Raw genomic sequence first — 21,418 nt, forward strand, 5'->3', positions numbered from 1 at the left:
TCTCTCTCTTATTCTTCTGCCTCCTAAAGCGTGCAATTGTGATGAAGGCAACAAGAATGACGTGGTGCAACAAGAAATGATACTATAGTTTTCACAAGTGGAGTAAATACATTTTATGACAAATACAAAGTACATACTATGACATATTATGTCCATTTTATGACAAATAAAAAGGACATATACTATGACATATGTAGAAGTCATACGCTCTTTTTATGATATTACGAAACCCGAAAATCCTGTCATAATAAGTCTAATTTACTATAATAAGTTATTGAATACCTATCATAATAAATCCAACATAATATGTCATGTCAAGTACTCTTATACTTGACATAATAAGTGATTATTTTTTTAATTTTTTCAAATTTTCTCCATTCATAACAGTATTACCTAAATGTAAATATATACAATTCCCAAATAAAATAATTTCATTGACTTACTTTTATCTAATAAACATTATCCAAAAGAAGCTTTCTCTATCAAAATACATACATATATATATATATATATATATATATATATATATATATATATATATATATATATATAATCCTACAACTTTAGAATTTATCATTCATTCTAAAAAAGACTAAACATTATACAGATCTCACTATGAATCAACTACCTAAGGGGACTCCAACATCTCCCCTATGCCAATGGGAACAATAAAATCACAACAACCAAAACAACAATGGCTTTTTTCCCATGTTCTTTCCGGTGTCTATAAAGTCCACTGCCATAATAATCTGCAAAGCAATAAGGAAAGGTCCAATGAGAAATTCCATAAAAACATTGCATTTGATTGGTAAAACTAAAGGACAATAACATCTTAAACAAGTAGTTATCATGCAACATATCATTTCAAAGTAAGCTTCCAAGAGGAATTTTAGTATTCCAGTAACCCTTACCTTACCTTGTACCGCGAGAGAGACTTTCTAGTTTCCTTGACCTCTAAAAGGATTGGTTAATTAATTAATAATACCGTAGTGCCCAATGTATGCACCTCTGTCCTGTATATATTAAAGGGAATACAAGAATATGATGACATTGAAACAAACAAGTGGGGAACATAGGGGAGAAGGAAAAAGTTGAGCCTGTTACAGGGAGTCCAATAGTGCTAGCCAAGATATCTATCTATGTTGTTAACTCCAACCTTGAAGGTTACAACTTTCTGGAATTCAAAACCTTTCTTTTCATGAGTACCATGATTTGTTCCTTAAAACCATCAAGACAATTAATTAGACAAATAATGTATTGTTGATATATTATGTTGAATATTTTACAGCAAGAGTTTCACAATATAAACTCACAACAAAAATACAAGTCAAGTGAAGTCACATCATCAAAACATAGGAGTCTATAAAGTGTGGGAAAAGCAACCTTACTAAACGAATGACATCACCTTTGAGAGTAAAACATACCACAACTATGAAACTATACATACAACATTGTAATCCTAATCAACTCCTATGTTCCTACCATATGATCTATATTTTTTTTTTGTTAATAAATTTTGCTAAACAACTTATCTAGGAAAATTTAGGGACAGAAAAGAAAGAACTAGAAATAAGGACCTACAACTATATTGAGAGATTGTAATGAAGCCTGGTGTGAATATAAAAAATTACAAAATCAATTTTAATAGTTTTACATGAAAAAAGCTTATTGGATTAGGATACAAATATTTAGGTCAACCTTTGAACTCATTCAGCATAAATAAAATATTACTAATTATTAAGGCTAGAAGGGAACATGGGATGGAGAGTGATAGGTAAAGTACCTTTCGAAGAATATTCTCCCGTTGCCTCAATTTTCCATCACTGCTATCATGATTATTCCCAACAGATACCTTCAAATCATCCACGGAATTTTAAAGATGGTTGGTTCTAGTTTTCAGTTGTGTTAGTCGTGCACTAACACCTTCCAGTACATTAAGCATATTTTCCATATGCTTCTTCATCGTGTGATCAATCTCAGACAATATTGAAGCATCAGAAGCACTTCGGTCTTTTTCTACAATCACCTTTGTAGGTTCCAAAGAATCCATAGAACTATAATTCTGCACAAAATAAGGATGGATACATATAATTTCTGAAGATAAATTCCTAATGATTGTACAACGAGTTAAGATTCCTCCTGCACAACACTACAAATGAATCATCACCCAATTATTCAAATACACAAAACCTTGATAAAACAACAAAGTAAAATGACAACTGAAATATTAAATGAGAGGACAACTCAAATTTGAGACTTAAATGATAAATAAACCAGTGAACTACACTATCACACCTAATATTCAAATACTATGCATAGTCTTCAAATAGCAGCTGCCAACCACTCTGCCACTATCATACTGTGCTATAGTGCTATACAATTTTGGATTGACGTTAGCACATTCAGCTAATTAGAATCATCAAATGTAGATCAAATGACTTTATTTCATGGGGATAAACCTCAGTTAAAACAAGTATCCAAGATCTAACACAGTCAATTTCCACCCAGTATGTGAAATAACATCCTAATATGTGAAAGCAGGGAATTCATGTCCATAGAATTTTATGGTAAACCCAAGCTGGAAAGCAGCATTTTGACCTGGACTAACTTTTAATACTGAACCCCCAGATTTCAGAAAACGCACCTTCCATTTTCTAAATTTTATAAAACTGGTAAATCTAATATAGTTTGGAAAATGGAGTTGTGGGAGAGGGAACAACAGAGAATTACTTTTAGAAAGGGGAATTATACTTAGTACATATCGTTTTTCCCTGACTACTATGAAAACTATAAAAAATATTAAATGCTTTTAAAATAAGCACTGCAACAATTGCTGGGAGATAAAAATTGAGAGAAGGCCAGAAAAGCTATGCCCAATCAAGTAGTTTCACACATGTGTTGTCCTCTTTAAACTTGGCAATTTGACTTCGTATCATTCCCTCAACATGAGGTTGGACAAACATGTGGGTGCTATCCAAAACATGTGGGCAAATGCTACAATTATCCAACCAATCTCAAAGAAAATGTGCAATCCAAACATGTTCAAGCAACTAAGTGAGGAAAGAGGGAAAACCTGTCAAAAAGGTGGCAGAATCACCGGTGTGGCAACGACTCCAATGTATTCTCTCGGCGTGGCGCTAAGCGGCAATGGTAGAATCACTGGCGCGGAGTGGCAAAGAGGGCAAACGGCACGACAAACGACGTCGTTGGGAGAGACTGACGACGACAACACGTGGAAGGCAACGACAACGAGAGACAACGAGAAACAACGCAACGAGAGACAACGAGAAACGACGGCAACGAGAAACGCGTGTGAGAGAGACTGTTTGAGATGCGTGGATTGCTTGAAAAAGAAGGGAGACGAGAAAGAGAAATGAATGAAAAATGAGGGATTTAGTGTGGGATGGATATGGACTGCCCGAGGATGCGTGAACGGCTTGAGAAAGAAAGATAGAAAAAAAAAATAGAGATATTATGACCAGTTTTCCAAAATCCCACATAATATATTTTAAATATAATTTTAATTTTGTCAGCACACTTACTTAGTATCGTAGATTCATTACATATATCATAATAAGTTTTTTTTTTCGTTTATTATGACAATTTTTTTTATCCGTCACCATAAGTGTTATCTTTTTTTTTTTTTTCTAAATTATCAATTTAACTAACTCAAAAACGCTTATTATTATTTTAAATTCAATAGTGTTAATTAAAATCAATTAACAAACACTGAAAACTTAAATCTCAGTACGTAACATCATGAGGTACTTCAAATTAAATAAATACATTATGTACTTCTTTCAAAGATTCCACTAATTGAAAAATATAAACTTTGAATACTCACCAAGAAAATTTAATACCAATTCAATTCAAAATATCCAAATTTATTACAGATGAAACTTAATTAAACTGTGTATCTATGAATGAAAGGGTAGTTGCAACAGAAATACTCTCTAACACATATGTTAATGCATGAACGTGCATGATCAATAATTTTAAAAAAGGGGTCACATTTTCATACTCTCATAAATCTATGTCCACAAAAGTATATAAAGTAACTAGTCATCTATACAGGAGATAATTAAAATGCAGAAGTGAAAGTGCCATCATAGTTCATGGAAAGGATGAATGATGTTAGTTGAAGTATATAACTTATTTAGGTGGTTGTGACCAAAGTGTGATGAAAGTAGTACAAGTAAGGATTATTTGTCTTAGAATGACAATTGCTAGTAAATGAAAATTGTTATTCTGAGGTTTGAAGATAGACATCTTCTTGGAGACAAATCCAATGGTACAGCGCATGGACACATGAACACGTTAGACAGAACAAGGTGAAGTAATGGTATATGGAGAAAAGGCTAATAGGCGCTGCTGAGGCAAATCCAATGTATCAGGAAGTATGCAACAGATAGGCTAGACGAGAAGTAGAGTAGAAAATAACAACACACATTGACTAACATTCGAGGATGCCACTTTTGATATTGCAATAGGAATCACAAAATCTAAGTCAAGTTGGTAAAATCTGCAGGGATGAACATTTTAAGACTATAACAAGAGGCAGATAAAACATGGACGCGGCAGAGGTAGTTATTTGCAGGTTTCACTGAAGATGTGGAAACTGATATTGCTTTTTTATTCCCCATTTTATCCAATGAAGCTTACCAAATGATAGGGGGAATGGATGAAGATCCAAATATTATGATAAAAGAAATGAAACTCATTTCCAATTGCTTCAGAAGAAACTTAACACACTCTCTCTACTCATCAACATTAGTAAGTACCATGTATGAGCTATACCCTGTATGCAGTGCAATTGGGTCAAGTATACAGACTTTGACAAGTCATCTCAGTTCACAAGTACTAGCAAAGGCATGGATGAATCACTACTGAGTTTTGAATGTGTGTTTGACTGTTTTCTGTGTCTAAACAAAAACTATATATGTGCCGTATTAATGTTCAAAAGTATAATTAGGAAAACATTCAGTAGACAAAATACATATCTCTGTCATAGAGAGACTTTCTTAATTAAGATCTCATTAACTGCTGATACTGATATGTCCCACACTCAAACATTTGTTACAAACTTGTTTTGCAAATGAAATTATGTAAAAAGCAAGATACTACTGGTGCATCAATCTGAAAACATGTTAAGCCAACACCAGATTGAAGAATGCAATGAGCATAACAATAATCTGCATATGAGTGAACCTTGCTCCAACAAGAAGCATAACAGTAGTAGCACATGCAAACAAAGTAAAGCTCAACAGTGCTAGGATGGAAAGCCAAAGTGAATGAGATGGTTGTGCTTGGAGAACTGGTTTGCTGTATTTCAGTGACAATGAACACAAAGAAAACGCAAAGGCCGCCAACCATGATGCTGCTATTCCCGTCATGTCTGCTGTTCTTCTTTTCTCACCACAGCTACTGGGGAAATGGTTAATTCGTTTTCTGCTATGTACTTCCTCAACACAATTAACATTGCCACATATCGCTAACTCTGTTCCATCTTGCTGTGCAATTCAATTACTGTTATTAGCATAAGGACATCACTTTTCTTCATTAGTTGTAGGATCTGGAGAGGAAATTAAAGAAAACAACTTACACTTGAACTGTATATTCGTCTGGGTGATTCAGAAAGCTTGCCTTTCTCGTCATGTGCATTCTTCTCCCTTTTGTTGATCTTAAACCTTCCTATACAGATTTCCTTAAAAATATTTAGAAGCTGCAAAAACATTAATTGAAAATTTTCAAAAGCTGACTTTGGCTTATGAATTAAAGATTCCCCAAAATTGAACGAAAAATAAACTAATAATAAACCGATGGTTCATGAGGAAAACATTAAGAATTGAAGATGATGATGATGATGATGATGATACAGTTGAGCCAAAAATCAAGCATAAACTACTTACCAAGAAGAAGGAATTCATGATTTGGAACACTGCGTAGCGTTTAGGTTTTAGCTTCTCACGAGTACTGTGTATTTGGTTGAACTTGATTATTTGGGAAAGTCTGAAACCAAACCCTCTTTTCCAATCGATTATTCTGTTCCCACAGCTTTGGTGATGTGGAAAGTGAAATTCCGCGTTGGACCACAATAGTAGTCCCGGACACCACCGCCCATTTTATAAAGTTTTATTGAGTAAAGTGAAGGGACTATTAGGGCTACATAAAAAATCAACTTTACCAATTTCAGTGGAGCTTTCTGTCACTGTATCGTTAATCACTTAGACTCTGAAAATTTTTAGGTACTGGAGAAATATGCCAGAAACCGAACAGAACGGTTCAGAAGCCATGCCCCTTCCTGAAGTTAGTCCTCCGGAGATTCAGCTACAAAGATCTGAGAAGTTCGATGAACACGAGATCAAGGGTTGGTACTAATACTCTTTACCTTCGAGACATTTTTGCAACCGCAATTTCTGAATTGAAAAAGAGAATTTCTGAATTGATAAACATTATGATTGAAGAGGATTTAGGGTTTTGAGTAAGAGGTAGTTTTTGGGAAAAATTGTGTAAATGAGTGTGAATTGTGTAACTTTCCGAACTTTTTAAGAGTGTCTGACAAGATATTTGTTCTATTGATTGAAAGCCATAATTTGTAACATCCAATTTTCATGTATACATTTTGTTTGATCTGTGTGCAGTAGAGATTGAAGAGATTAACAATTCAGGGGAGAATCAGGAGATTATTAACAACATGAATCCTATTTCTAATCCTCCAGACACCAGGAGTTCTCCATCTGCCTCCCTTGTAACTATCTCTCTTTATACTATTTTGACTGCTTGTTTAATTACTATCACTTTTGTATTGGATAAATTTTTTGGAAATTTCAAAAAATCATTTTATTTGTATTATTTTAATTTGATTTTTATTTTGAGAAATATCAATATTAAAGATATATATCATATGTTAATTGTTCTTTAATTTATTGATATGTGTGAGGTTTTTAACGTTTATTAACAAGAAACGAATAAAATTTTATCAAAATTTTCAAAATAGAAACTAAATTAAGACGCTATTTGAAATTTTCCAGGTAAGGACAAAATACATCATTTAACTTTCGTACTTTTAAGAAGAAAGGTCTCTGCATCACATAACCTCTCAATTATCTACAATATTAACTATTGCTTTTGGGTGCAGAAACTGAAACTACGGGTTGAAGCTCGTGTTGCTGAGATGAATGGAAAGTTGAAGGTACTTTATAACCAGTAACAATTCATTATTATTGAAGTTGAATTTAATTTTTATGTATCAAAATTACCATATCTTTATTGCTTCATTGTAGGAGCTCGGTGATTCATATGAGCTGACACTAGAGAACTTGCGGGTACTTGTAGAACCAATTAATAACAATTTATTATAGAATTTGAATTCTATTTTTATCATCTCAAGTACCATATCTTTCTTTGTTGTTTCCCTCAATTACCTAATATTTATTGCTTTTATGTACAGCAACTGAGGTGAATGAAAGGTACTTTATAACTAGTAACACTTCGTTATTGAAATTGAATTTCACTTTTGTGAATCAAGTACCATATTTTATGGTTTTTAAGTAGGATCAGACACTTAAGCAAATTTTCCATATACTTACAACTAATTAATAACAATTTTTTTTTTATTATTGAAATTGAATTCAATTTTTTACTTTTCAATTACCATATCTTTATTTTTGTTTGAATGTAGGATTTCAATTTACCTGATTATGAGGACATACTAAGGCACAAGAAGGTACTTGTAGAACCAGTTGATAACAATTTTTGTTTTTACTTTCTAGAAGAATGTTGTTTGTATCTCCATCTCTTCTAAAACTAGTAAGAGAAACTTCAATCAAATAACTAGAAAATCCCATGACCCCTCGATTACCTAATATTTATTGCTTTTATGTACAGAAACTGCTTCTTAGGACTCTTGCTGCTTTGGTGAATAAAGAGTTAAAGGTACTTTATAATTAGTAACACTTTATTATTGAAATTGAATTTCACTTTTACGTATCAAATACCATACTTTATTATTTTCTCTGTAGGACGAGAAACTAAAGCAGCTCTTCCAGTTACTTATACAACCAATTAATAACGATTTATTATTGAAATTGAATTCGCTTTTAATATTCAATTATATTTTTTTTATTGTTTGAATGTAGGAGTTTGGTGATTTATACGATGAGCTGCAACCAGAGGAATTTAAGGTACTTGTAAAACCAATTGATAACAATTTATTATTTAAATTGAATTTTATCTTTATCGTCTCAAGTACTATCTTTATCTTTCTCTGTTGTTTTTACTTTCAAGAAGAATGTTGTTTGCATCTCCATCTCTTTTAAAAGTAGTAAGAAACTTCAATCAAATAACTGGAAAATTCCATAACCTCTCAATTACCTAATATCTATTGCTTTTGGGTACAGAAATCGGGTCTGAAAGCTTGTGCTGATGACATCAGTAATACGTTAGAGGTAAATTATAATTAGTAACAATTCATTACTGAAATTAAATTTCACTTTTACTTATGCAACCAATTAAAACTAAATTCACTTTTAATTTTCAATTACCTTATCTTTATTGTTTGAATGTAGGTCTTCTTTGATTTGTACGATGAGCTGACAGAGGAAACGAATAAGGTACTTATAGAACCAATTCATAACAAATTATTGAAATTGAATTCTATCTTTACTCAAGATGAAGGTTGTTTGCATCAATGGCGGATCCTAGTGTACTGTGAGGGGCCTTGCCCAATTTTTTTTCAAATAAATATAATTTTTTATAATTTTAATGTATTTAGTAAGGTTAAATATGCTTTCAACCCTTAAACATTACATCATTTTGATTTTTAAACTTTAAAAATAAATGATATAATTTTTTTAATATAATAAAATTAAATTTATTAAATGTGTTAAATAACATTCTTAGTAGACATTTGAGTTGAAAAAAATATTAAATGGTGTATGCAGTTTAAACACTAATCTAAAACGTCATCTGACAAGTTAAAAAAGAAATCAATCACACAATTGGGTTAAGAAAAAATGAATTTCAATTTTGTGTAAATTAAGAAATAAAAAACCTATTTAACTCTATTTAATATGTTTCACACCTTAAAAAAAATACATCCATTTTCGCACCCAAAATAATTTCCGAAGATCCGCAGCTGGTTTGCATCACTATTTTTTTAAAAGTAGTAAGAAAAACACCAATCAAATAACTAGAAAATCCGATAACCCCTCACTTACCTAATATTTATTGTTTTATGTGCAACCGTATCTCAAAGCTCTTGGTGTTGTTCGGAATAAAAAGTTAAAGGTAATTAGTAACACTTCATTATTGAGATTGAATTTCATGGTAGTAACATTGAATCTTTGATGGATGTTCGAATGTGGACCTTTCTTTACTTAATTCACTTGGACATCAAAAGTTTTTAATAAACATCTATTTTTCTTTTGATTTCGATCATTATTTATATCTTCATTTGTAGTTAATTCCTCCATCATCACGACCAAAACAAATCTTTTGTAAACTTTGAATATTTCTAAGTTATTATCATATTTGATTACTCAAAGTTTGTTTTCAAAAGAAACCTTTGAGTAACACTTAACAAATTTTGAGATATAAGACATCAAAAAGTAATTTGATACTTGAATGAGTTTTAATTGCAATTATTTCTATACATTTCACAACAAGTTGTTCTCCATTAACAATTCTTTCTTTGAAAATATATGATTTGTTGAGATCTTTGAGAAGTGTTCGATCATGAGTCATATGGTTTGTACAACCATTATGTATAATTCAATCTTTTGTAGATTTGTTGGTTGTAACACATAATGTTGTAAGAAGTAATTTATCCTCTTATTCATCCTCTAAAATTCTTGACATCTTCTTGAGGATCTTGTGATTTTCATATCTTTTCCACATGTCCCAATTGATCACATTTGTCTCATTTTTCATCTAGCATCCACCAACACTTGTTAGGTTGGTGATTTTCTTGCAATAAGGACAAGATGAAAAAAACTTGTGTGTTGTTTGTTTGGTTTTATTTGCTCCTTTTGTAGTTCTAAACTATGATAACATTCTCATAATATGAAGTAAGACGCTTTCAACCACATGATCGTGCTTGCAAAACATGTATCACCTCTATCAAAGTAATCATAGACAAATCTTTTGAGTTTTCCAACGAAATAATAAGTGCTTTGATATAATTTAGAATTTTCTCAACTGAGTCTAGAATTTGGATAATCTTTTCCTAATAATTTTATCTTGTAGCAATATCCAACAATTTATTTGAGTATTTCTTAATTGTCACATACTCTATTATCCTTTGTAGCTCAAACTCCCTTACAAGTTCAGAATTTACTTTTACTTTTCAAGTACCATATCTTTCTATGTTGTTTTTACTTTCAAGAAGAAGGTTGTCCAAATTTAGTTATAACTTGCATCATCTATTCATTTCATTTATTAAGAGATGAGATTTTCCTTAAAAGTCAAAATGAAAAAACATTTCCCAATAAAACTTTTACTTCGATACTCATCAATTTTGTTGAAGTTTCTCATATCTTGTTGTGAGTGACAAAACCTATGTTTTTTTGTTTTTGCATGTTTGATACTAGAAACAAATTTTATCAAATTTCTTACTAACCAAGTGACTATCCCCAGATGAAGAAGAGATCCTTTAAAGTGATAAATATTGATGGAGAGAATGAAGCAATTGATGGGAATCCAGATATCAATAAACATAAAAAACAAGATCATACTGTATGGGCTTCCTTCTTAGCACTTAAATTTGGAATAGCAATTTCTTTTGGTAATCCTTTCGACAAGTTACCAAAATTGTTGGAAAGCACAGGTAAGGTAAAGCAGCAATCAGTTATAAATTCTGGAGAAGCACTTCGTGTGTTTGCCCAACCCATAACATGGAACGCAATACTTTTTGGGAGTTTCATTTTCTCAACAATTCATGCACCATTGGGTTTTCGTGTGTCTGCAAACTCAATCCAGATGCTACTTTTGGTGTATTGCATTTTAGCAGAAGCAGAAGCATTGTCTGATTGTGCTGTTATGTGGGGTTCAACTCAGATCCCTGCTCTTCTGTTTGTCTGTGGATGGGCAAGTGTTCTGGTGCTGCTTATCGCCTTCATCATCGCTGGGCTGAAGTATTCACGCTTCTCTCCAAAATAGGTTAAATTATTTTGGATATATGTTGGACAACTATAACAATGATTTTGCCATATACTGCTACTTCCTCTTATCTAGTGTCACTAATCAGTGACGATTCCTTTTATTGAGGGTGTGTAGTTATTAGGTTGCAATTGCCATCAAATGAAATTGAGATCCAATTTCTTCCTGAGAGGTTCTTTTAGATGAATTTATGAACAGTTCATCAATATACAACCTTTCTTTGTTTTGGTAGATGTAACTAATAATAAAAAGATGGAAAAAATGTCTTTCGTCCCTAAAATATTATACGTAATTTGATTGTAATTGAATATCTCCAGTTACAATGAAAATGCTCTGTCGAGTTACTTATAAATGCATTTCAAATAATCTCACATTTGTTAAGGATTAATAGCGTTAAGGATCCAACAAATAATTTTACCATCTTTTATCTTTTATCTGTTCACACTAATAATCAGTGACGATTCCTTTTAGTGAGGATGTGTAGTTATTAAGTTGCGGTTGACATCGAATGAAATTGAGATCGTCGTTGGTTTAATCTGTTCATAATTTAGGCTTGTTTAAAAATAGTGATGAAAGTTTATGTTAGAAAAGTGGGGGGTGCCAATAAAAATCTTCCAAATTTCTTTCTTTCCTTCTCAAAATCACAAACATTCATTACCTTTTTTCTTTTTTTTTTCTTTTTCTTCTTCACTTCTCTTCATAAAATTAAGAACCAAAAACTTCTTCATCCCGAGCCCTTTGTTTTCCAAACTAAAGAGATTTTGTAAAGTTTTCATCTTGGGATTTTTTATCTATGTATGTTTTTTTATACAAATTTCTATCGTCCTCTTTCTTTTTCTTCCTTCCAATTAGTGCAACTGTGATGGCAGGAATAACATTGATGTGGTACAGTGAGGAATGATATTATAGTTCTTTTGTTTGTAGTATCCGGTGTATTTAGTAATCACGGGACTCAGGAAAAGAAAGCCTAAAAGTAATCCGCACCCTATGTTTTCTTCCTACACTACCATAGTTTTAGTGAAATGATCTAGTTACTTCCTATTAAAAAATAATTTGTATTATGGATTGTTTTCTAAATTTAATTATGGATGATATAACTAAAAATATAAATTTACATTGTACGATCCAAAATATAATTTGTATTTTATATTATCTATCAAATTTATATTATAAATTACACACTCCAAAATACAAATTTGCATCGCAAATTATACAATAAGAATATAATTTATATCTCATATTGTCTTTTAAATATGCATTACAAATTATACCATTCAACCCTCTTTCAAAGTGACTTACGGATTAGATGTTACTGAAATTTTCTGGAGCAAGCTTTCCGTAATTTCTGAAACAATATTTCTGGAATGAAATTTCTGGAACAGAATTTCCAAAACAAGATTTTCAAAAGAAAATTTCCGTAACACATAAAATATAGGTTAAAGTATTCTTTTAGTTATTTTATTTATCAAGTAATATCATTTTGGTCCTCAAGGTTTTTTTATTTCAATTTGATCATCATTTTTTTAAAAATTAGTCAATTTAGTTTTTACTGTTAATTTAACCAAACAATGTTAAAGTTAATGCAACGTGTCAATTTCTGGTTTTTTTGAATTTTTATTTTGTTTTTACACGTATCACTTCACAATTATGCCAAATGTCAAAATAATTCAATTTGGTCCCTATATTTGTTTTTAGTTTCAATTTAGTCACAATTTTTTGTAAAAATGAAGCAATATTGTCCCTTCTTAAATTGATACTCAATTTACTTTTTTATAAATTTTATGATGATATTCTTACTAAAGTTAACGTTTTTATTAAATATTTCTAGAAATATTTTAAATTAACTTTAATTTTTTTTTGTAAAAATGAAGCAATATTGTCTCTCCTTAAATTGACACTCAATTCATTTTTTATAAATTTTATAATGATATTCTTACTAAAGTTAACATTTTTATTAAATATTTCTAGAAATATTTTAAATTAACTTTAAATTTTAAACAAAACATTAAACTTTGATTTTGTTTTAAATTTGAAATTTAGTTCCTAAACTTATGTGTGACAAGTTATTTGATTTTTAATCTGCACTAAGTTTGTATAATATGATACACTTTATGTCTTTATATATGATCACAAAATTGTTAATTGTTAAAATTAAGTTTGGGACTTAACTTTGTTCAATAATAAAACTAAAAAAAAAAGCTTGCTTATAAAAATTAACTTTTTTATCTTAGAAGATAAGGGATGAGAATTGAGAACGAGATAATGAATTTATGTTTAACTTTATATTTCTTTTTTAAAACAAAAAACTAAATAAGAGATACAAGAATAATAAATGAATCCAACACGTGACAAATTTAGAATGAGAGAGAAACAAAATATCTTAATAAATTTTACTATTCTTTATTATGTTTAATTATTTATTTTATTATTTATTAATATTAAATATTATATTTTATAAAAAAATAAAAATCAATTTTAAAAAATTAAAAAAATAAATAAAAAATCTTGGGGGGCCATGGCCCCCTTGTGGACCTTCTAAGGTCCGCCACTGAGTAGTATCAAGTAATAAAAAATCAATTTCTCCTAATGTTGTGTAGAGAAGACATGGATACAATGCGTGTATCGGATACGACAGGTATCTGATACATCGATACATTTATTTTGAAAATAATAAAATATGATACATGATATATGAATATTAAAAAATGTATAATAATTTTTAAAAACATAATAAATATAAGATTGTTGTTGTATTAATCCAAATTAAAATCATACTAACATAAAAAATATAAATTATTGTCATCATAAAAGTACCACTAAAAGAAAACTGAAAACTCTTAAATAATGACCAAATTTAGTAATAAAAAATATGTTAGAAACTAATTTAGAGATCAATTGAATCAAATAGACATAAGCAGGGACTAAATTGAATCAAAGAGACATATATGAGAGACTAAATTGAAATCAAGACAATAACATTTTGCAGTGACACTGACATGTGGTGTTGCCCAGTGCCACGTGTCACACCAAAGATCTGACACGTCACAACCAAATTTTTTGCAAAAAAAATTTGAAATTAAAAAAAAATTAAAAAATAACATATTGACATGTGACACGTCATTAAAGGTATTAATTTTTTTTTTCTGAAAGAGGTCAAATTTATGCACTATTTCAAAAGTTGAAATGTAATTGGTAAAATATAAAATAATTTTTTTTGTTTTTTTTTCAGTGTGTTGTTGAAAATGTGCCATGTGTCTTGTTTTTCCATTTTGTGTTCGCTCTATTGTATTCTTTAAAAATTTTACAAAAGAAAAAAAAAAAGAAAATGTACAAAACATAAAAAGTGGTCATGCGTGCAATTAGATTCGAACTTGTTTCAGTCAAAGCGTGCAATGAAATCATGAAGAACAAAAAAAGAAAATCAAACTCTTGAAGTGCAATATTTCATCCAAACGAAAGATATACAGTACAAGAAGTATTGAACCCCCTAGTTGTGGTTAACCTAGTTGCTGAGAAAAAAAGGCATAGTGTTTGACAAAAAGAGGAAAAACTAAAACGATGATGAACTAAAAAATGCATAGAGTAAAAGAAAACCTTGAGAGAGGAAAATATCAACGTCTGATGCTAATTATAGGAAATACTTACAAATTTTATAATTTTGTAGAAAATAATTATCTACGAAGAAATTACTTGCCATTAAGATTCTTACAAAAAATAGTAGGAAAAAATTCTTTTTTTTTGTAAAATATTTTAACAGATTTGCAAGAAAATTAATTCTCATGTAATATGAGAATTTTTAGTAGTGTGAAGTATTTTGTATGTTAAATTTCCTCATAATGCCCCATATGTACTTTGATTGTTTTAAGTACATACTAGTTGCGTTTTTTGAATTTATATACCTAAAAAGTAGTGTGGTGACCCAGATCTTTAAGTAAAAACACAACATTGAGTTATTTGACGAAGGACTCAAAAAATTTGGTTTTGTTTCTAATAACAATTATATCATCCACATATATATAAAAAGGAAGGTCATGTGATATGGACCTCTTAGAGTGAAAAGTAAGGAATCACTTCTCGTGTTCTCGAAACCCCACTTGAGTAAGGTTTTTTTAAGGAAAATGATTTTTTAACTACTAAATTTTAACAACTTTCTCTTACAACTTTAGGTGTCATCTTCTAAGTGGTTTTCCATTTTTCATTTTTTTTATTCTCAATAGTCCAAGATCACTTAGAAGATGACACCTCATGTTCTAAACTAAAATTATCAAAATTTAGTAGTCAAAATATTATTATTTTTTTTAAGTTGTCAATTAGGTTGTAACATTGATGGAATGACTTTCACATCATCACATGTGTTGACCAAGGGATTATCTCTATCCCCGACCATTGATAGGGTCGTTCTTGTTTTCCAAAAATAAATCAATGAGTCATAAAAGTTAGTTATTTGTTTTACATTAATTGTAATATCATTTTAATATTAATAACAACACCTTGCACATTTCTCAGCACATAAAAACAAGTAAGAAAGATGACGAGACAAGATGATGGTCACGTCATTCAGTTGAAATAAAAATTAAACGAGAGAGACTTTAATTGAAAAATATAAAACTTTTGAGTATTGAATTAACCAAGAAAATTTAAGGGGCCTTTAGGTGTAAATATCCAAATTAATTATAGATTTGAAACTTATTTAAATTTTATATCTATGAATAAATGGTTGGACGCATATATAAGAGATAAGGGGATTTCTCCCTGCACCTCTAATGCATTCTTCTGTTCCCCTAAAGACATTATTTATGACAATTAACTCCTTACCTACCTTGGTAATTCTTGTAATTATGAAAATTACTACAGCTGGTTTTTTACGAACACATGCACCTCCAAAACGCTACGTTGTAACTCTCTTCTCCAACCTTGTAACCTTGTCCGAACAAAAAAAAAAACAAACAAACGGTGTTTTCACTAATAGTTGCTATTTTCACTCTTGCTTTGTTGTTCATTGTTGTCCCTGGAATCGCAGTTGTAATCTCAGTGGTGGTACCATTTCCACTCCATTACTCGTGCTTGTGTTTATGGTCGTTGGTCCCCCTTTCCAGGTTAGTGGAACTGTTATATTTTGTCTAAACTTTATTCATTTTGGACTGAATGCCGAAATATAGGTACGATATATGTTGTTGATGTTTTTCGTGCCTTCTTCCTTGTTGATTTAGTGGTTTCAGTTGAACAGGGTTAAAAAAAACTCAGTGCAGTAGTTAATCGGATGTTGACAAGAGAAAAAAAAAAACAGCAACAAAAAAAAAATTCCAAAACCAACAACGAATGTCCACATTCGTAATTCGTAACTATAACACAAAAATTTCTGGATGTTTGTAACGTAAACTAGTATACCGAATATTTGACATCCTCAACAACCACAAAAATTACATAAAAGAACGTTATCGAATGTGGACATTCGTAGCGTAAACCATTATACCTGATATCCACATCCGTAACAGACAATATATATATATATATATATATATATATATATATATATATATATATATATATATATATATATATATATATATATATATATATATATATATATATATATATATATATATATATATATATATATATATATATATATATATATATATATATATATATATATATATCCGCAACATATTCTAATATATCAAATGTCAATATCCGCACCACATAAAATTAAAAAATAGTTTTTAAATGTCAACATCTACAACAAAAAACAATGACTCGGATGTCGACATCCATAATATGATAAAATCCAATAATAAAGGCTATACGGATGTTGACAACCACAACACAAACCTTTACATCAAATATCGACATCCGTAATACAAGACAAAAATTTACGTTAACAATACCTTAAATTTATATGTTAGGTCTAAAGCTTGGTTAAATCAAAACAAAATAAGTCAGTATTATAATCACGCCAAAAGACGAAAGTAGCTGATTAAGTATATCGTAAGGAAATCGAAATTGCATTCATCCTTTAATTATTCCTCTAACCCTAACTACATGGTCAAAGTTTATACTAGCTATTGCCAAATATTGAAGTCAAACATGATTGAGGACGAAGATTTCAATTTGAGTTTGATTCATTTAAGTACTATTAATTTTCATGCATCAAAAGTCAAATTGCATTTAATTTTGGTTTTATAAGTAACCAAAACTAGGGAAAAAAAATGTCAAACAGTAATTTTTAACCAAGAGAAATATATAAGCTCTGTAATTTCACATCGTACATAAACCCTTTTTCATTTAGCCATGTTGCTATAATTAAGATAAACAAACCATTGCAATGAGCTAAGCAAAGCTCACTGAAAAAGAAAATTATCAGCAAAATAGACCAAAATCACAAGTAATGGTAAAAATGTACATGCAATCCACTCATTTGAACATCACTGTACTCAGATTTAGGAACACCATTGAATTTTCTTTGTATTTCTCATGCAACAAAAAGTTTACAAGCATCTAATTCTCACAGTTTATTCAATGGGAGGAGGACTTGACCACCTTCTCTTCACCTCTGTTTTCCATCTCACCTCTTTAAGCTTTCCATCCAAACCATAGTCTCTCTCCATCACCAGATTGATCCCTTCATCAGAGTACCAACCAACTCCAATGCAAAGAATGCCATCTTTGTTGATGTCAACATAGCATGTCACACCTCCGGAAAGCCACAGCATGGTCACATCCTGCATGTCAAGCCGCTCCTCTTCGCCGAAGTAGTTCGTGTTCTCCGGGAGGCTCCTCTTCTTCAGATTCTCTGTACAAAGGTACACGTATGGTGTCTCGGTTCCTTCTTCGGCCATGCTCTCCTCGCCGTACACCGGAGTTGCACTGATCTCAAAGACTTTCCATGACCCTGTCAAATCTGATGGCTTGGTTCGTTTTCTCTGTGACAATGGCTTCACATGCAACTCCATATCACTGTTTCAAATGTAGCAGGTGTTAGTTACTTTCTTGAAGACAAAGGAAATGTTGAACTATTATGATCTGTTGTGATAAACTTTACAGTAAGTACTTATAGGAAAAGAAAATATGAAGGTAAAATGATTTAACAATCTTATTCCTTCAATTTTTACAGAAACTAATCTTAACTTATGAATGAGTTAATCTAATTTATAAAAGAAACTTAATGCATTTTATCTTTTTTTGTTTCCTATAAGTATTTATTGAAAAGTTGATACAAATAGACCTAAGAACACGCCCACACTAGAGATCCATGTCATATTGCCCTAAATATCATTTTAACTAGTCAGTTTATTGGCTTCATTCACATTTTCCTTATTGCCTGGTGTTTACCCGGCCGGATCAAACACAAACCTCAAGACGTCCGTGTGGAATCAAGGATGGACAATGTATCCGGCCGAGTAAACACCAGACAAGATGTCTGTGTGGACGACATACAAGGCAGGGCTCACTTCTCAAGCTTGGAGACTTGTGATACCATGTCAATAACATCGGCTTTTGATGCCTTCTTTGATTTTCCTTTCATCTATATATAATGCAAGCATATTCACAGCTAATGATTTAGTTGAGATTAAAACAGACAAAGATATGTTTGAGGGCTTGATTAGTCCCCTCTACTGTTCCTGATATTTATATATATGATGAAGGAGATACAAAGAAGTTGAAACATTAAAGGCTACAACTAGGTGCTAGGTTAGAGGTTATCCAACACTCAACCTCCTAGCTTACACATCATGATTGCCTAGATATACTAATTACTTCTACAGATTTCTAATTTCTTATCCATAGGCTGATTAGTAGACTAGTAAATTGATTCTAACTTCTAAGTATACACAATAATAGGAAGGAATGGTAACAGATTTCCATGATTATGATTTAGGTATTTTCTTGTTAACACCAAGTGTCATACTCAAAAACTGGTACACATGTAAACAAAGCACAAATACCTCTGGTCATCGATCGAAGAAGGACTGGCCCATTCTTCTTCATACACTGCGACTCTCATTATCTGAATGTCTGCACCGCCATTACTGAATTCTATGGTATGGACGATTCGGATTCTTTTGTGGCAGCCCTTAACCAAACACTGAAAAAGGTGAAATTGTGGAAAAATTAACAAATGCATGATCAGTGTTAATAGTATCTTACATAAGGGAAAGATCTATAATTATGATATCTTGTAGGAAGCATGACAAACTTACTTGTTCAAACTTGAAAGTTGGTGAGATAAAGTACTTTGTATCATCGGATTCACCCACTGGAATATCCATAGGACCTCGAGAATAAGACCCATCCTGAAGTTTATAAATCATAATAATAATGAAATTCAAATGGAGGAACATAAACAAACTATCATATGATTTAGGATATTCCATTGATACTCATGACTCTAGCAATACTAAACTTTTATATGGTAAATGTTTCAAAGTAGTTGACATATATGTCAGCAAGACCAAACCAATTATTTCTCATCTAATCTAATAATTCTGAATTGCATCATAAAACCTAAAGCAACTATACAAAGTTGTTCACAACAGTTACTGTGAATGTTTAGCAATACCTCATAAATAATAACTCACTTTTCATGAATCAATCTATACTAGCATGAAAGGAATCTTACTTCAAAGTAAACAAGGCCCGGTTCACAGCCCATGACATCTTCTTCCATCACATCACCCCTTTCAAGGTCAAAGGATTCAAATGTAGGCAAAGTGTGATTTGTTACATTTTCGCCGGTTTTGTGCTTTCTGTCTTTGGTTACATTGCTTCCTTTGTTATGCTGTTGTGTTTCGCCATAAGGGTTCAAAGTCACCCAGTTAACCTTTCTCCGGATTTGAGACGTTGGATCGCCGGAAGCTGATGGTACTGCCTCTATACGGGAAAGAGTATAGCAGTCATATAGATTTTCGTTCTTGCTTCCTATTTCCATCGGTTCCATTTCAGCTGTTATGGGAGAGAACACAGCACCTACACCCTTCCATATTCCATTGAGACTGCTCGCGAATGTATTCCAAACTGGTTTTATCACCGGTTCCTTAAAGATTGTCCACTTTGTCAGTGTAATGTTCATTGCAATTTGAAATAGAATCATGTCTACAGAGTTTACTCAGATATAGAAAACATATACATATACAAAAGTATAATGATAGCAATAATAGAAGCAGTTTTATTAATAAAACAATGATGGGATGTATTCCCTTACACAGATTCTTCCACCCAAAAGTTTTGATTGAACGTCTATTCATTCATAAACTTATCGAATCCCAAATCCCTACATCAATTCTCTTCGCTGGACAAAAAGCCAACAACTTTGCATCAAAATTTCAAATTCAAAGACACCCAACTGAGAAAACGGGTGCCTGAGACTGAGAAACAGTTTCAACCTCCATGAACATAACATTGTTAACAAAATCTCAGAATTCATATGCATATACAAACCATTCTCCAATTCAATCGCAGTTTCAGAAAGGAACAAAAGGTTCTATTTTTCATCGATAAACCTACCCAACTCCAACCCCCCACATCAATTCTCATCCCCAAACAAACCAAAAGCTAACAACTTTACATCAATATTAGAAATTTAAAGAGACCCCAGATAAGGTAAAAGTTACCTGAGTTTGAAGAACAGTCTCAACCTCCACCAACATAGCTCCAGAGACAATGATCCTTCCACCCTTTTCCCCCTTCCTCTTCACCACTCTCCTCTTCCTCCTCTTCTCCTTCTGAGAAGAAGCAGAAGCAACCTTGGCAAGCTCATTGTCAATACTCCACACATTCTCCTTGTTGCCCCTCACCCTCACACCCTCTTTTGGGCCACTCCTCTTGTGATTGTTGGGCTTTTGAGCCTGAGCTGTTATGAGCCTTGTGGAACATGGCTTGAGGGGGGTGGAGGAAAGAGAGGAAAGAGAATTGTGGGTGGAAGAGAGGGTGTGGTTGAAGCCAAGGTGGTGGTGGTGTGTGGTGAAGAAGGACTTGCTGAGGTAAAGGGAAGAAGAGGATTGCATGTCTGTGACTTTGAGAAGGTACACAAAACCAGTATTTTGGAACTTTCCCTAAAGTAAACTAGTACAGTGTCCTGTAGTTAATTTTGTCCTACCATAATCAAACAATTGATTAATGTCTCCTTTGCATATATATAATTTTATAATTCATGATAAACCTTATTAAATTTACAAATCCCATATAATTATTTTTTTAATTCTAGAACTTATTAAACTTAAGTAATAACATTTGCTATTATTTAAAGAATAACAGATATGTA

At 31.5% G+C, this 21,418-nt stretch overlaps 3 protein-coding genes and 1 long non-coding RNA gene across 6 annotated transcripts; 1 reads left to right on the forward strand and 3 right to left on the reverse strand.

Moving 5' to 3' along the window:
• Positions 1–420: 420 nt before the first annotated feature.
• LOC146881984 (uncharacterized) lies at positions 421–3,540 on the reverse strand. 2 transcript variants are annotated; one of them, XR_014985330.1, is made up of 3 exons: positions 3,074–3,540; positions 912–2,062; positions 421–749 (listed from the first exon to the last, which is right to left on the reverse strand). It is a non-coding gene; the product is annotated as an uncharacterized LOC146881984 (long non-coding RNA). The 2 variants fall into 2 exon arrangements; XR_014985329.1 differs by having other exon boundaries at positions 421–1,218; positions 1,784–2,062; positions 3,074–3,532.
• A 1,439-nt stretch (positions 3,541–4,979) lies between these two features.
• On the reverse strand, positions 4,980–6,115 carry LOC146881985 (uncharacterized). The gene is made up of 3 exons (XM_085667766.1): positions 5,910–6,115; positions 5,603–5,722; positions 4,980–5,510 (listed from the first exon to the last, which is right to left on the reverse strand). The coding sequence occupies exons 1-3, from the start codon at positions 5,925–5,927 to the stop codon at positions 5,148–5,150; spliced, it is 501 nt and encodes a 166-aa protein (XP_085523892.1). The 5' UTR covers positions 5,928–6,115; the 3' UTR covers positions 4,980–5,147.
• A 5-nt stretch (positions 6,116–6,120) lies between these two features.
• On the forward strand, positions 6,121–11,692 carry LOC146881986 (uncharacterized). Of its 2 annotated transcripts, XM_085667765.1 has the most exons (11): positions 6,121–6,367; positions 6,642–6,748; positions 7,139–7,192; positions 7,284–7,325; positions 7,682–7,726; positions 7,888–7,935; positions 8,139–8,183; positions 8,400–8,447; positions 8,568–8,612; positions 10,636–10,734; positions 10,826–10,968. In XM_085667765.1, the coding sequence occupies exons 1-11, from the start codon at positions 6,259–6,261 to the stop codon at positions 10,832–10,834; spliced, it is 651 nt and encodes a 216-aa protein (XP_085523891.1). In that variant the 5' UTR covers positions 6,121–6,258; the 3' UTR covers positions 10,835–10,968. The 2 variants fall into 2 exon arrangements, with proteins under 2 accessions (XP_085523891.1, XP_085523890.1); XM_085667764.1 differs by having other exon boundaries at positions 6,127–6,367; positions 10,636–11,692.
• Positions 11,693–17,543: 5,851 nt separating this feature from the next.
• On the reverse strand, positions 17,544–21,196 carry LOC114165443 (dihydroorotate dehydrogenase (DUF3598)). The gene is made up of 5 exons (XM_028050066.2): positions 20,769–21,196; positions 19,778–20,191; positions 19,359–19,451; positions 19,104–19,243; positions 17,544–18,114 (listed from the first exon to the last, which is right to left on the reverse strand). Exons 1-5 carry the CDS (start codon positions 21,159–21,161, stop codon positions 17,670–17,672), a joined length of 1,485 nt encoding a protein of 494 aa, XP_027905867.2. The 5' UTR covers positions 21,162–21,196; the 3' UTR covers positions 17,544–17,669.
• Between the last annotated feature and the right edge of the window lie 222 nt (positions 21,197–21,418).

This window comes from Vigna unguiculata, chromosome 10, assembly GCF_037176805.1.
Source record: "Vigna unguiculata cultivar grain cowpea cultivar isolate G323 ecotype 2 chromosome 10, ASM3717680v1, whole genome shotgun sequence".
NCBI classification, from domain to species: domain Eukaryota; kingdom Viridiplantae; phylum Streptophyta; class Magnoliopsida; order Fabales; family Fabaceae; genus Vigna; species Vigna unguiculata.

Bases quoted from the DNA above. Each gene is read 5' to 3' on its own strand.
- LOC146881985 (XM_085667766.1), bottom strand. The intron at 5,511-5,602 runs GTAAGTTGTTTT...TGAATTGCACAG, and splicing joins GACGAATATACAGTTCAAGT to CAAGATGGAACAGAGTTAGC.
- LOC114165443 (XM_028050066.2), bottom strand. From the start codon at position 21,161: ATGCAATCCTCTTCTTCCCTTTACCTCAGCAAGTCCTTCTTCACCACA. The intron at 19,452-19,777 runs GTAAGATTCCTT...TATAAACTTCAG, and splicing joins CGGGCCTTGTTTACTTTGAA to GATGGGTCTTATTCTCGAGG. The intron at 18,115-19,103 runs GTATTTGTGCTT...CATTTGAAACAG, and splicing joins TCTTCGATCGATGACCAGAG to TGATATGGAGTTGCATGTGA.
- LOC146881986 (XM_085667764.1), top strand. From the start codon at position 6,259: ATGCCAGAAACCGAACAGAACGGTTCAGAAGCCATGCCCCTTCCTGAA. The intron at 6,368-6,641 runs GTTGGTACTAAT...ATCTGTGTGCAG, and splicing joins CGATGAACACGAGATCAAGG to TAGAGATTGAAGAGATTAAC. The intron at 8,184-8,399 runs GTACTTGTAAAA...TTTTGGGTACAG, and splicing joins TGCAACCAGAGGAATTTAAG to AAATCGGGTCTGAAAGCTTG.